Genomic DNA, 12741 nt, shown 5'->3' on the forward strand with positions numbered 1-12741 from the left:
TTTTATTAAATGACATATTTGGGGATGATGATAATTTGATGTTAAAACACTGTATGATGTATTGAACCCCCTGCTATCTCTTTGGTTTACATGGTGGTAGATGAAACTCCCATTACTTAAGGAAGTGGGGTTGGGAATGGCTTCATCATCGACCTGGTAAAGAATCAAATCATCCTTATCATCCTCACCCTCAAAAGCACCAGTGGGTTTGTGTTCAGATATCACAGTAAGCCCTGAAGGACACTGAGCAGTCACATGCGTCCCCTGTGATGTGTGGGTGTTCATACCTGAAGCTCTGATGCACCTATGGGGTTTGAGGAGTGTTCTGGGCATGCGCGGTAAACAATGCTCTCTAAAATATAATCTTGCCGGCTCAGCGTCGGAGTAGGGCGAGTGCCTTACAATCTCTCTTTGTATACAGTTTCATTATTTGCTTCTACAAAAGGGAGGTTGATGAGCTATAGGGATCTTTTGAAGTTCGTGTTGATTAAAGACAAGGAATTTCATTCCATTTTATAGTTCCGACCCAGCTCCAGGCATCCTTCTGAACGCCTCAGAAGTGAAACCAGCCCTACATTTCATGTAGTCTCTACTTTAATTGAATGTGTACCCAATTCACTTGTGTAGGCAGACACACAGACCAAAGGTTTTAAGCCACCCTGAAAGCTGCTTAGGATGCCCTCAATATGTTTGTTTTAAAGGTTTTGCTTTAAAGTCCCCCCCTTCCAATTTTTAATTTGAAACCTTTAAATATACAGAAGAGGTAGAAGAATAATGCAATCAACTCTCCTATATTCTTTGTAGGAGATTCACCAATTGTTAACATTTTACCTTAAATACTATATTCTCTCTCTCCCTCTCTCCCTCTCTCCCTCTCCCTCTCTTTCTCCATGGTGTTTTAATGGGGGACATACTTGCTGGTAGCAGTTTACCACATTGTAAAAGCCTAGGTTGTGTGTCTAGCCCAGGTATTCTGCTGTGCTTGTGGTCCTGTACTCAGCTAAGTCAGAATGCGGTTGCAGGAAGAGTGAAATTGACACCCCCATCCCCCCCCCCCCCCCCCCGCCCCCCCAGCCTTGCCAATCTGATAAAGACTTCTCATTGCAGGCCAGGTCTATCTTAATTTGCTTTTTGACTTTTGACTCATAATCAACCAAGTGAAACAAACCTTCCTGAGAATTAAGTAGCTAATACTAGGATGCAGTGCCTAATTAATGGAAAATAAACTTCAGTTCAAAAATCTAAAACCATGTTCAGTAATCATACATTTCACAGCTGTGTTCTTTTCTTACAGGTCCGACATCAGAAGTTCTTTGGCTGTTTACATCCTGTTCTTGGGTTTCCATTTCACACACTTATCTAGATTTGAATTTGATGCCAAATGCAGACACTGTCCCTCTTGAGAGCTGAAAAACACACAGTTTATTATTTGGTTCAAAGCTGCTGCAGTTTTTCAGAGGGATTTATTGTGTAGATCTTGTCAAAGCAATACTGTTTACCCACCATTTGTATACAGTGGTACCACAGTGCAGCGTGGCTGGGACTACAGGGCAAACATTGTGTTAGGTTAGGTAAGCCCAGTGATGTCAATATGGGGTAATTTACAAAGCTGTCAGGGGAAAAAAAATTATTAATCCAATAATAGTGTTTGAAGGCTCGGCTTTTAAATAATTACTGTTTTCACATTTTCAGATTTCAAAGGATTTTTGATCAAGATGCAAACCAAGAGACCATTTTTGAAAACATTGCCAAACCAGTTGCTGAGAGGTAGGATTTCCTATATTTTGTTCATTGGGTTAGTGGTTTTTCATCTTGTCTTCAATTCTCAGATAATTGTGGTAATGTGCTTCAGCATATCAATTATATTCTCGGGCTGCAGGACATGTAATGATAATAGCATTAATACCTTTTATTCATACAGCTGTTTGTTTTAGATTTAGATTCTGGGCCTCAAAACAAGCCAGTGAGATAGGCAGAGTAGCTATTATTACTTCCATTTTAAAAGATATATAGATCTCTGAGGATCAGAGGAATTAAGTGGCACTGCTCAGGGTTGGTTGGTGGTTAGTGGTGGCAGAGTCCAGATAGTTTTCTGACTGTTAAGTCCAGTGTTCTTTCCTTAGTACAATGTTTCAAACATATGGTTAGATGGATGAAGGACTAGGTATGGGTGACACCTGGGAGGCCTCATAATGACTGACCCAGCTCTACCTCAGTGTAATTATATTTCAAAGCTTGGCCCTTAACTTCTAGGTCCCTTTTCTTTCTGGATATCCAGATAGTTCCAGGCTGCTGACTACTAGAACCCAATTCATGCAAGAATACTGAATAAATCAGAATGCCGTTTTATTAATACACATTGACAAAGTCTCCTTGGGAGTAGACACTCAAGCTCTTTGATACGCACACCTACTCTTGTATGGAATCTATATATGAAACTACTGTTAAGTAAGGTTACTTTCTGATCCTGAAATCATTTGGGTGATTTTAAAAGGCGAAAGATTTATGCGATCTGAAGAGAAACCAGAGTATTATATGGGTGATTTTAATGACCTCATCATCCCCAGATACATCAATCTTTACAGTTAAAATGAAAACTGCATTTGTTAAATGAACCCATTTTTCAAGTTCACTCATCAGTATACCCTTTCCCAGGAACATTGCACGAAACACATTACCACATTTTGTCTCTCAAACTCCTGTTTTAGGAATCCTACTCAAACCAAGCCCTTTTCTCTTTTTTCCGGCTTTATTGAGATATAATTGACACATAACATTGTATAAGTGTAAAATGTACAACATGTTGATTCGATACATTTATAAATTGCAAAATGATTATCACCATAGTATTAGCTACCACCTCCATCTCTGTCACGTAATCGCCATTTCTTCTTTGTGGTGAGAACATTTAAGATCTGCTTTCTTAACAATAATCAAGTCTATGATACAGTATTATTCGTTATAACCACTACACTGTACATTAAATCCCCAGACTTGTTAATTAAGCTCTTCTCTTTGAATACAGTCCTCCTTCACAGTGGGTAAAGTACAACTGAGTAGGCTTAAGCTGTTTTAGTTATAGCCACAGTTCAATAACGTGTCTTTAGGTTAAATTCAGGTCACCTAGACTGGATGTCACACATTCTAAAATTCTCTTCTTTGTAGTAATCTTTTGCATGATGTCGTTTTTCAGGTGGTGATCTCATGTGTTTTATTTCGAAACTTCACTAAAATCATCCAGGGAGGGAACCTTAGCTTCTTTTTCATGGATATCTGGTTTTACCTCCCATTGCTGACCACCTCTCCTATCTTGAGCTCACACCCGCCTCCAGCTCTTGCTGTGTGTGCCCTGTGCCTGCAGTTCTCTTCCTTCAGAAATCGGCGTAGTTGCTTCCTCAGCTCCTTGGTCTTTGCTCATATATATTACCTTCTGGGTCAGACCTTCCTTTATTACCCTATTTGGAACCGCACTCTTGTCACCCTTCCCTATTTAGTTTCTTTCAGTACTTATCACCATCTGGCATAGTGTATGGTTTGATTACTTATTAGTTTTTTGTCTGTCTGCCGTCCACTAGAACAAAAGTTCTATGGAGGCTGGGGATTTGTTTTGTTCACTGACACCTAACCAGCTGATGTCAAGATTTAAAAAATGACAGGCAAGAGCATTTTTATCCAGGCTGCCCTAGTTGCTCCCAGTGGATCATATCTTTCATCAAAAGGAAACATTCCTCTTGGTCCTTTTTAATACTTTTCTCCTTGTAGCCCATTTTTCCTGAAACTATTTTTGCTATTTTTTTTTCTGTTAGTCTTTATCTGGTTTATTTTTCTTGATTTCTTAATTCAACTGCCTTGGGACAGTTTGTTTTACGTATGGGTTTGGTAAAGAAAATATAGCTGGCTTTTGCTTTTTGAGCCAAACTCACCAGGGTCCCTGATCTTTAATTGGTTACTTTCACTTGTTTATATTTATTATGATTACTATAATGGTGTTTCGAGGTATTCTTCCTGTCGTAAATTTTTTCCATTTATCATATACTCTGTTTTTGTTCCCTTTCTTGCTGTTTGTTGGTTTGACTGTGCTTTTTGTTGTTGTTGCTGCTCTCTGTTTTCTCTCTCAAGGAGTCTGCTGTACTTCAGCACCTCTGCATAGTATAAATTCAGATACTTAAACTTACTTGTATTTTTCTCAATATCTAAAATTTCTGTACCTGTCTGTCTGTCTTTGTCTGTCTTTCTTCCCCAGTCAGGGACAGATCCTCAGGGACCTGTGAGAACTATAGCAAAAGATCTAACATCAGATGTCATCAGAGTCTCCAAAGAGAGGAGAAGGAGAGAGTAAGGTTGAAAAGTTTTCCAAGAAATAATGATTGAAAAATCCCCTAAATTTGGCAAATTGTCTAAACCTAGAGCTCCAAGAAGCAGGATAAACTCAAAGAAATCCACTCCATGACAAATCATAGTTAAACTTAAGAAAAATAAAGAAAAAATCTGAAAGCAATGAGAGAGAAATGATATCTCACTTACCGTGTTTCCCCGAAAATAAGACCTAACTGGACCATCAGCTCTAAAGCGTCTTTTGGAGCAAAAATTAATGTAAGACCTGGTCTTATTTTAATATAATATAAGACTGGGTCAATATAATATAACATAATATAATATAATATATAATATAATAAATACCGGGTTTTATTTTACTATAATATAAGATTGGGTCTTATATAATATAATATGATATAATATAATATAATACCAGGTCTTATGTTAATTTTTGCTCCAAAAGACGCATTAGAGCTGAAGGTCCAGCTAGGTCTTATTTTCAGGGAAACATGGTAATATAATATAAGGCTGGGTCTTATATTAATTTTTGTTCCAAAAGACACATTAGAGCTGATGGTCCGGCTAGGTCTTATTTTCAGGGAAACATGGCAATATAATATAAGGCTGGGTCTTATATTAATTTTTGTTCCAAAAGACACATTAGAGCTGATGGTCCGGCTAGGTCTTATTTTCGGGGAAACATGATATTTAGAAAAAATAGAGTGAATTACAGTAGATTTTGCATCAGAAATCATGGAGTCTAGAAGAAAGTAGTAGAATATCCTCAAGTGTTGAAATAAAAGAACTGTCAGTCCAGAATCCTATATTCACTGTAATTATCCTTCAGGGATAAAGGGAAAATAAAGACATTTTCAGACAAATTAAAACTAAGGCAATTAGTTGCTAGCATACCTCCCCTAAAAGAAGAGATAAAGAAAGTTCTTGAAAAGAAGGGAAATGAAAACAGAATGGATCTCAGGACATTAGAAAGGGAGAAGAAACAACAGAAAGAGCAAAAATATGCATGAATAAAATAAACTTTGCTCCTGAGTTAAAAAAAAATTATGTTTGATTGTTGAAGGAAAAAATAAAGCATTGTCTGATGGCAATTGTATTATAAACAGGGGAAGAGAAAGATACTTAAAGGGAAGTAAGATTTCTACACTTCATTCAAGCTGGTCAAATACCAACATCAGTAGATCTCTGTGGTGATGGAATAGTTGTGTGATCTCTGTGGTGATGGAATAGTTGCGTATCTTGATTGCAATGATGGTTACTCAAATCAACACATGACAAAATGGCATAGAACTCTACACACATACTGTACTGATGTGAATTTCCTGGTAATATACTAGTTATGCAAGGTGTAACCATTGGGGGAAACTGGATGAAGGGTACACAGAACCACTCTGTGCTCTATTTGTAACTTCCTGTAACTTCATAATTATTTCCAAATAAGATAGCAATATTCCCAGATATGAGAATTTTAGTGTCATTTTTTTCCTGTGATGTTCTTTTATTCAGTAAATTAGGTAATCCAAATTATTAGACTAGAACTGCTCCCCCATGGGACTCGATAAAGTGAATCCTATTTGAGATTCAACAAAACATGCCTGCCAGTAAGTACTTTATTGTTCTCAAAGTTGGCTTTCATGCAGAAAACACTGGTTACCAGCAAATTACAAAAAAAAGCATTGGCTCCCACTGATCTTTTCATCTTCCGGCCACAATTTCATTTCACCAGATGCATTGTTTATAAATATGTACCTATGCTTGGCTCTACTTCCTGCTACGTTGAATTTCCTGATAACGTTACCTTGCTGGCTTTTGTGATTTTACTAACTTTCAACTGTAACATTTGTTAAATTACATTTTCAACTGAAAACATGGGTTTGTGGTTAAAAACAGGAAAACATTCCACTTAAAACCATGAAATTATACAAGATGATGACCTTGAGGTGTCCACCAAGATCTTAACAAAGAAGAGAATAATTTTGCCATTCTACCTACAGCTAGTGAATTTGGAGAAAACAACAGTGGTCCATCTAATAAGCATAGATTGTACTAATGATGCACATTTTAAACATGGATTTTACTATTTTAGGGAAAGAAATGAGTCTAATTCTGGACGTTTCTTCTTAAGAATGACCAATCAAGAAATTACATGAGACTGTCATTTTTGTGGTGATAACTACAAGTTAAAATTATTTGTAATTTCTTTGATAAAATACCTCTAATAAATGTCCTGAGTTGTATGAAGTGATTTGATTTTGAAGACTATGAGTTCTCTAACAGACCATATCCAAGTGATGAAAATCACTAGGTAAAATAAAAAGCATTGCTTGAATTAAAAAAGACAATAGGAAGGATTTCTGGTCAAGATGGCAGAGTAGGTAAATGCTGTGCTTGCCACCTCTTATGACCACATTGAAAACTACAACTAAACTAAAGAGCAGCCATCACTGAAAATCGCCTGAAGTCTAGCTGAATCCACGTCCTACCTCTAAGGACACACAGAAGAAGCCACCTTGAGACTGGAAGGAGGGGCAGAGATGCAGAACGGAGTGGTCCCACACACATGTGATCATTGAAAATTGGCAGGGATATCTTGGCTGTGGAGGTCCCCCCACTCTTAGAGGACCAAAGGGTGCCAGCCCCAGATCAGGCTCCCCAGCCCAGGATTCCAGTACTGGGGAGAGAAGTCCTCATAATTTCTGGCCGTGAAAACCAGTGGAGATTGTGGCTGAGTGAGACAGAGGTGGCTAGAGTCCCAGGTGATCCTCTTAAAGGGCCCATGCATAGACTTACTCTCTGATGGACTCTGAGCTTGAGCACTAGGGCAGCACCTTGAAAGGTCCTGGGGACATAAGAGGAGGAAATGAATTGTCTGGCTTTAGGAAGAGGGCTAGAGGGGCAACTTTTTCCCAGAGTGCTGGCAGAATCCATTGTTTCTTTGTTGAGTCCCTGCCCCCCCGCAACATACATGCACACACACACACACACACACACACACACACACACTCACTCCTGGCTTTCAAACATAGGCAGCCACCATATCTGCATCTCCATTAACCTTGCTAACATGGTTCATTCATCTACCCTGCCCTGTTGATTCCCTGAGACCCCACCCTACCCCACCCAACTTTCAGGCACACCCAAGTCACTTCCAGTGGCTTTTTCATACAAATGGCCTGTCTTGACTCATGCTTTGGACTTTTCTAAAATGTCTCAAAGGTTCACAAAGCCCAAACAAGCAGCATCTGGCTTCATGCATGTCCCGTGCCTCTTTGTGAGCAGCCCCAAGACTAACACTAGTGGCAGCCAGCCTCAGTTCGCAGCTTGACCTCTCTAGGCACCTCCAAGCCCAGCACACGTGGTGGCTATCTGTGGATAGCTTTGTGGTTCATGACAGGTAACCCTGGGAAGGGCACAGGCCCCAGGGCTGGCATACCCAGTGGCCAGCTTCAGAACAATATGTAGCATCACTTGGCTGCCTCCAAGATGACACACCCAAAGGGCAGACTGGGCAGGCACCTAAAGTGAATCCTGCTCCGTAGAGTCAGTCACTGTACCACAGCTCCACCACTGTAGTTGCAGCCAGTCCTCACAACCAATCAACCTGAGGGTCAGTACCTCCCATTGACATGTAAATAACAACCAAGGCTCAACTACAGCAGGAGGGCACACACAACCAAAACAAGGGACACACCCAGAGCACCCAGCTCAGGTGACTAGAGACGGCACCACTGGGCCCCAGAGGACACCTACTACTAAGTCCCCTCTACTAAGACTGGGAGACATAGCAGTTCTACCTAATACATAGAAACAAACACAGGGAGGCAGCCAAAATGTGAAGACAAAGAAACATCACAGATAACAGAACAGAACAAAGCTCCAGAAAAAGAGCTAAACAAAATGGAGACAAACAATCTACCAGATGCAGAGTTCAAAACACTGGTTATAAGGATGCTCAATGATCTCAAGGAGAACTTCAACAAAGAGAGAGAAAACATAAAAATGGAGATAGAAAACATGAAAAGAACCAGTCAGAAACAAAGAATACAAACTGAAATAAAGAATACAGTAGAGGGAATCAACAGTAGACTAGACAAAGCAGAGGATTGAATCAGTGATTTAGAAGATAAGGAAATACCCAATCAGAACAACAAAAAGAAAAAAGAATAAAAAAAAATGAGGCTAGTATAAGGGGCCTCTGGGAGAACATCAAGCGTACCAACATTCACATTGTAGGGGTACCAGAAGGAGAAGAGAGAGGGTAAGGAATTGAAAACCTATTTGAAGAAATAATGATGCGAAACATCCCTAACCTGGTGAACGAATTGGATATTCAAGCCCAGAAAGGGCAGAGAGTCCCAAACAAGATGAACCCAAAGAGGCCCACACCAAGACATATCATAATTAAAATGCCAAAGGTTAAAGACAAAGAGAGAGTATTAAAAGCAGCAAGAGGAAAGCAGTTAGTTACTTATAATGGAGCTCCCATAAGACTGTCAGCTGATTTTTCAATAGAAACTTTGCAGGTCAGAAGGGATAGGCTGGAAATATTCAAAGTGATGAAAAGCAAGGACGTATAACCAAGACTACTCTACCCAGTGAAGCTATCATTTAGAATCAAAGGACAGATAAAGAGCTTCCAAGACAAGATAAAGCTAAAGTTCATCACCACCAAACCAGTATTATAAGGAATGTTAGAGGGACTTCTTTATGACCAAAAATAAATAAATAAATAATGTGAATAAAAAATGGCAATAACTATGTATCTATCAACAATTACTTTCATTGTAAATGGATTAAATGCTCCAATGAAAAGATAGGGTGGCTGTAGATGCCTGATCACTGCACTGTATACCTGAAGCTGAACAATAGTCAATGTCAACTACAATTTGATATATATGTATATATACACATATATACACATATATATATATATATATATATATATACATATATATGTATATATATGTATGTATATATATGGTTACAAGAAGTGGAGTACAGCATTAGGATTAGAGACTGGAAATATAATGGCTGTGTGCGATGTCAGAGGGGTGGTGGATGGGGGGAGAGGGGTTGTCACTGAGGGATATAAATGATAAATGTCTAACTTAAAAAAAAAGAAATAGATGGATAAAAATCTAGGTGTATTAACATCATATTAATAAAATTTAATTGCTAAACTTAAAAAAATTAAAAATAAAAATAAAATAGCAATCTCTAAAAAAAAAGATAGGGTGACTGAATGGATAAGAAAGCAATACCCTTACATATGCTGCCTCCAAGAGACTCACTTCATATTGAAAGACACCTGCAGACTGAAAGTAAAGGTATGGAAAAAGATATTTCATGAAAATGGAAAAAAAACATAATAAGCTGGGGTAGTAATACATATCCCAGAAAAAATAGACTTTAAAAGAAAGGCTATAACAAGAGACAAGGAAGGACCCAATAATCCCAATTCTGAGTGTTTATCCAAAGAAACCCAAAGTGCTACTTGGAAGGGACGTGTGCATCCATATGTTTGAGGCAGTCTGGATGGTTTTCGATGGATGAATGGATAAAGAGGAGATGGTACATATGTACAGTGAAATATTGCTTGGCCATGGAAGGGAATGGGTTCTTGCCATCTGTGGCCACGTGGATGGACCTCAAGGGAATTGCTCTGAGTGGAGTATGTCAGACAGAAAAAGACAAATGCAATGTGATTTCACTTATATGTGGAATCTAAAGAACAAAATAAACAAAGCAGAAACAAACTCATAGATACAGAGAACATTTTGATGGTTGCCAGATGGGAGGGGATGTTTAGGGGATTGGTGAAAAAGGGGAAGGGATTAAGAAGTACAAATTGGTTGTTGCAAAGTAGTCATGGGGATGCAGGGCATAGTATAAGGAATATAGTCAATAATAGTGTAATAATATGTATGGCAACAGATGGGCACTAGATTTATCTGGGTGATAGATGGCAGGGGATTTGCGGGGCAAGGTAGAAAGGTGAAGGGATTAAGAAGTACAAGTTGGCAGTTACAAAATAGTCATGGGGATGTAAAGCGTAGGAAATATAGTCAATAATATGGTAATAGCCACGTATAGTGTCAGGTGGGTACTAGACTTGTCAGGGGGATCATTTCTTAAATTATATAAATGTCTATCCACTATGCTGTACATTTGAAATTTATATAAAATAATACTGAATGTAACTGTAATTGAAACATTTAAAAAGTGGGGAAAAGGGTGAAGGGGAATAAGAGGTCCAAATTTCCAGGTATAAAACAGATACGTCATGGAGATGTAATGTACAGCCTGGGGAATATAGTCAGTAATATTGTGATAGCATGGTACGGTGTCAGATGGTTGCTGGAGCCAGTTAGAGCCTGTGAACTTGTGGGCTTCTCTCCTCAGCAGTCACCCTGACAGCAAAGCAGGTGAAAACAAAGTCCAAAAGAAAAAACAAAAGCCAACATTATTTGTACCTACATCTTTATGGGAGATTGGGTTGTCAAAACACTGTGATACCAGAATAGAGAAGAGAAATTATCTGCACATTGAGTGTGGATAAGAGCTCTCCCCATTTCTTCCCAATATTCTGAAATCCACATACACAGTTTCATTTTGTCCTTTAATTCTGGAGGATAGTAGAAAACTTCCCTCATTCATAAATAATTAATAACGTTATTTTTTTTAAATATTGCTATTCTTGAAACACATCAAGTGTGTTTCCAACTCAGGGCCTTTGCGCTTGCTGTTTTGTCTGCCTAGAACTCTCTTCTCCCAGGTTTGCTTCTAGCTGATACTTTCCTTTCCTTCAGGTCTGTGCTCTAATGTCTTGCGGTGAGACCTTCCCTGACCATCCTGTGCAAAAGAACAGCCCTCACCCACACTCACCCCTCACTCTGCTCTATTTTTCTTAATAGCATGTAACACCAACTAATATACTATCCGCATTATTTACTTGTTAAATTTGTTCATTGCCTGCCTCCGCCCACCCACTCAAATGTAAACTTTGTAAAGGCAAAGACTCTTTATCTTTGTTCAATACTATATCCCCAGTCTCTGGAACAGTGTCAGGTGGATATGGCATACTCAATGAATATTTGCCGAGTGAGACAATTAGTGCATAGAGGATTATCCTTTCGAAGCTGTAGCCTTCTCCTTCTTGCTGAATGCATAATGATGGGCTTTATTTCTTGTGAAAGGAGATTTACTTTTGGTTCCAACCTGAGGTACTTTTGGGACAGAGTCCCTTCCAGAGAATCTAAACTAACATGATAGATAGTTATTCTTTTGTCCAGTCTAGTGGTTCTCCAAGTCTGGTCGCTGGGCCAGCCGCACCAACATTACCTGGGAACTTGGTAAAAATGAGGATGCACAGGTGCCACCCAGACCTGCTGACTCAGAGCAACTTGTGTTTTAACAAGCCCTCCGAGTGATTCTGATGTACACGCAGGTTTGAGATTGACTAATCCAGGCAGAAAGCTCAACACAGCTATTCAGGGTTTTTGTCTATAGTGATATCTTCCCCAGAAATCTGAGATGCACTCTAAACAGCTTCACAATCCGAAATTGGTGTGTGTGTGTAATTTACATCCCACTGATTTCTAAAATAAATTGAAGCCCCTTCTTCTAATGCCAGGGGACGCTTCATGGGTGTGAGAGCTGTACGGCGGCACAAGGGCCCCATGTTCAGAAGGACACCCCTCTTGGTTTCATACTCTCTTGTTAACATTTATAGGATGATTAAAAAGAACAGAGAAATCAGAAACTGAACTAAATTAAGTAATTAATTAATTATGATTATTTTTCAGGAATTGAAACATTTTCTTTAGAGAAATCATTCTGGAGGACTGTATAACACATTGGTTAAGACTGTGGACTTTGGAGCCAGACAAGCATGCTTCAGCTCCCAACTTTAATACTTAATAGCTGTATGGCTTTGGGCAAGTTACTTAATCTCTCTGTGTCTCAGTTTTTATCTGTAAATGGGGAAAATGATACCTTAATAGCTACTTCATTTGCCATGATGATCAAATGTACTGCACATGAAAAAACACATGTCCCAGTACATAATAAGTATTAGCTATCATCCATTTTGGGCTCCCCACCAACATTTTTATAGGAAAAGATTTTTCAGTCCAATTCAGGATTTTACCAAATTATGAATGTTTTTCTTTATGGATTTTTTCCCCTTGACTGGTTTTAGATTTGGTTTCTCCTGAGACACAAGTTTGCAGTTTTATCATAGACCTTTATTTCAGGACTCGAAGATGTATTTACAGATAATCCAAAGATATTTCTAGTTATTATCATTCACGTTAATAATCCTCCAAAAGAATGATATATAAAGAAAGAAAATAGAACGCAAAGCCTTATGGAAAATCCTTTTTACGCAAATGTGTAGTGATTGAT

General features: G+C 38.7%; 1 protein-coding gene across 1 annotated transcript in view; it reads left to right on the forward strand.

Annotated features, from left to right (window-relative positions):
- Positions 1-12741, forward strand: part of KIF6 (kinesin family member 6) — a 406288-nt gene that overhangs the window by 8434 nt on the left and 385113 nt on the right. Inside the window, exon 3 of the mRNA XM_074332873.2 lies at positions 1693-1767. Coding sequence (XP_074188974.2) covers positions 1693-1767 — 75 coding nt within the window. The remainder of the gene's footprint in view (positions 1-1692; positions 1768-12741) is intronic.

This window comes from Rhinolophus sinicus, chromosome 2, assembly GCF_057876585.1.
Source record: "Rhinolophus sinicus isolate RSI-liver-muscle chromosome 2, RSI-T2T, whole genome shotgun sequence".
Lineage (NCBI taxonomy): Eukaryota > Metazoa > Chordata > Mammalia > Chiroptera > Rhinolophidae > Rhinolophus > Rhinolophus sinicus.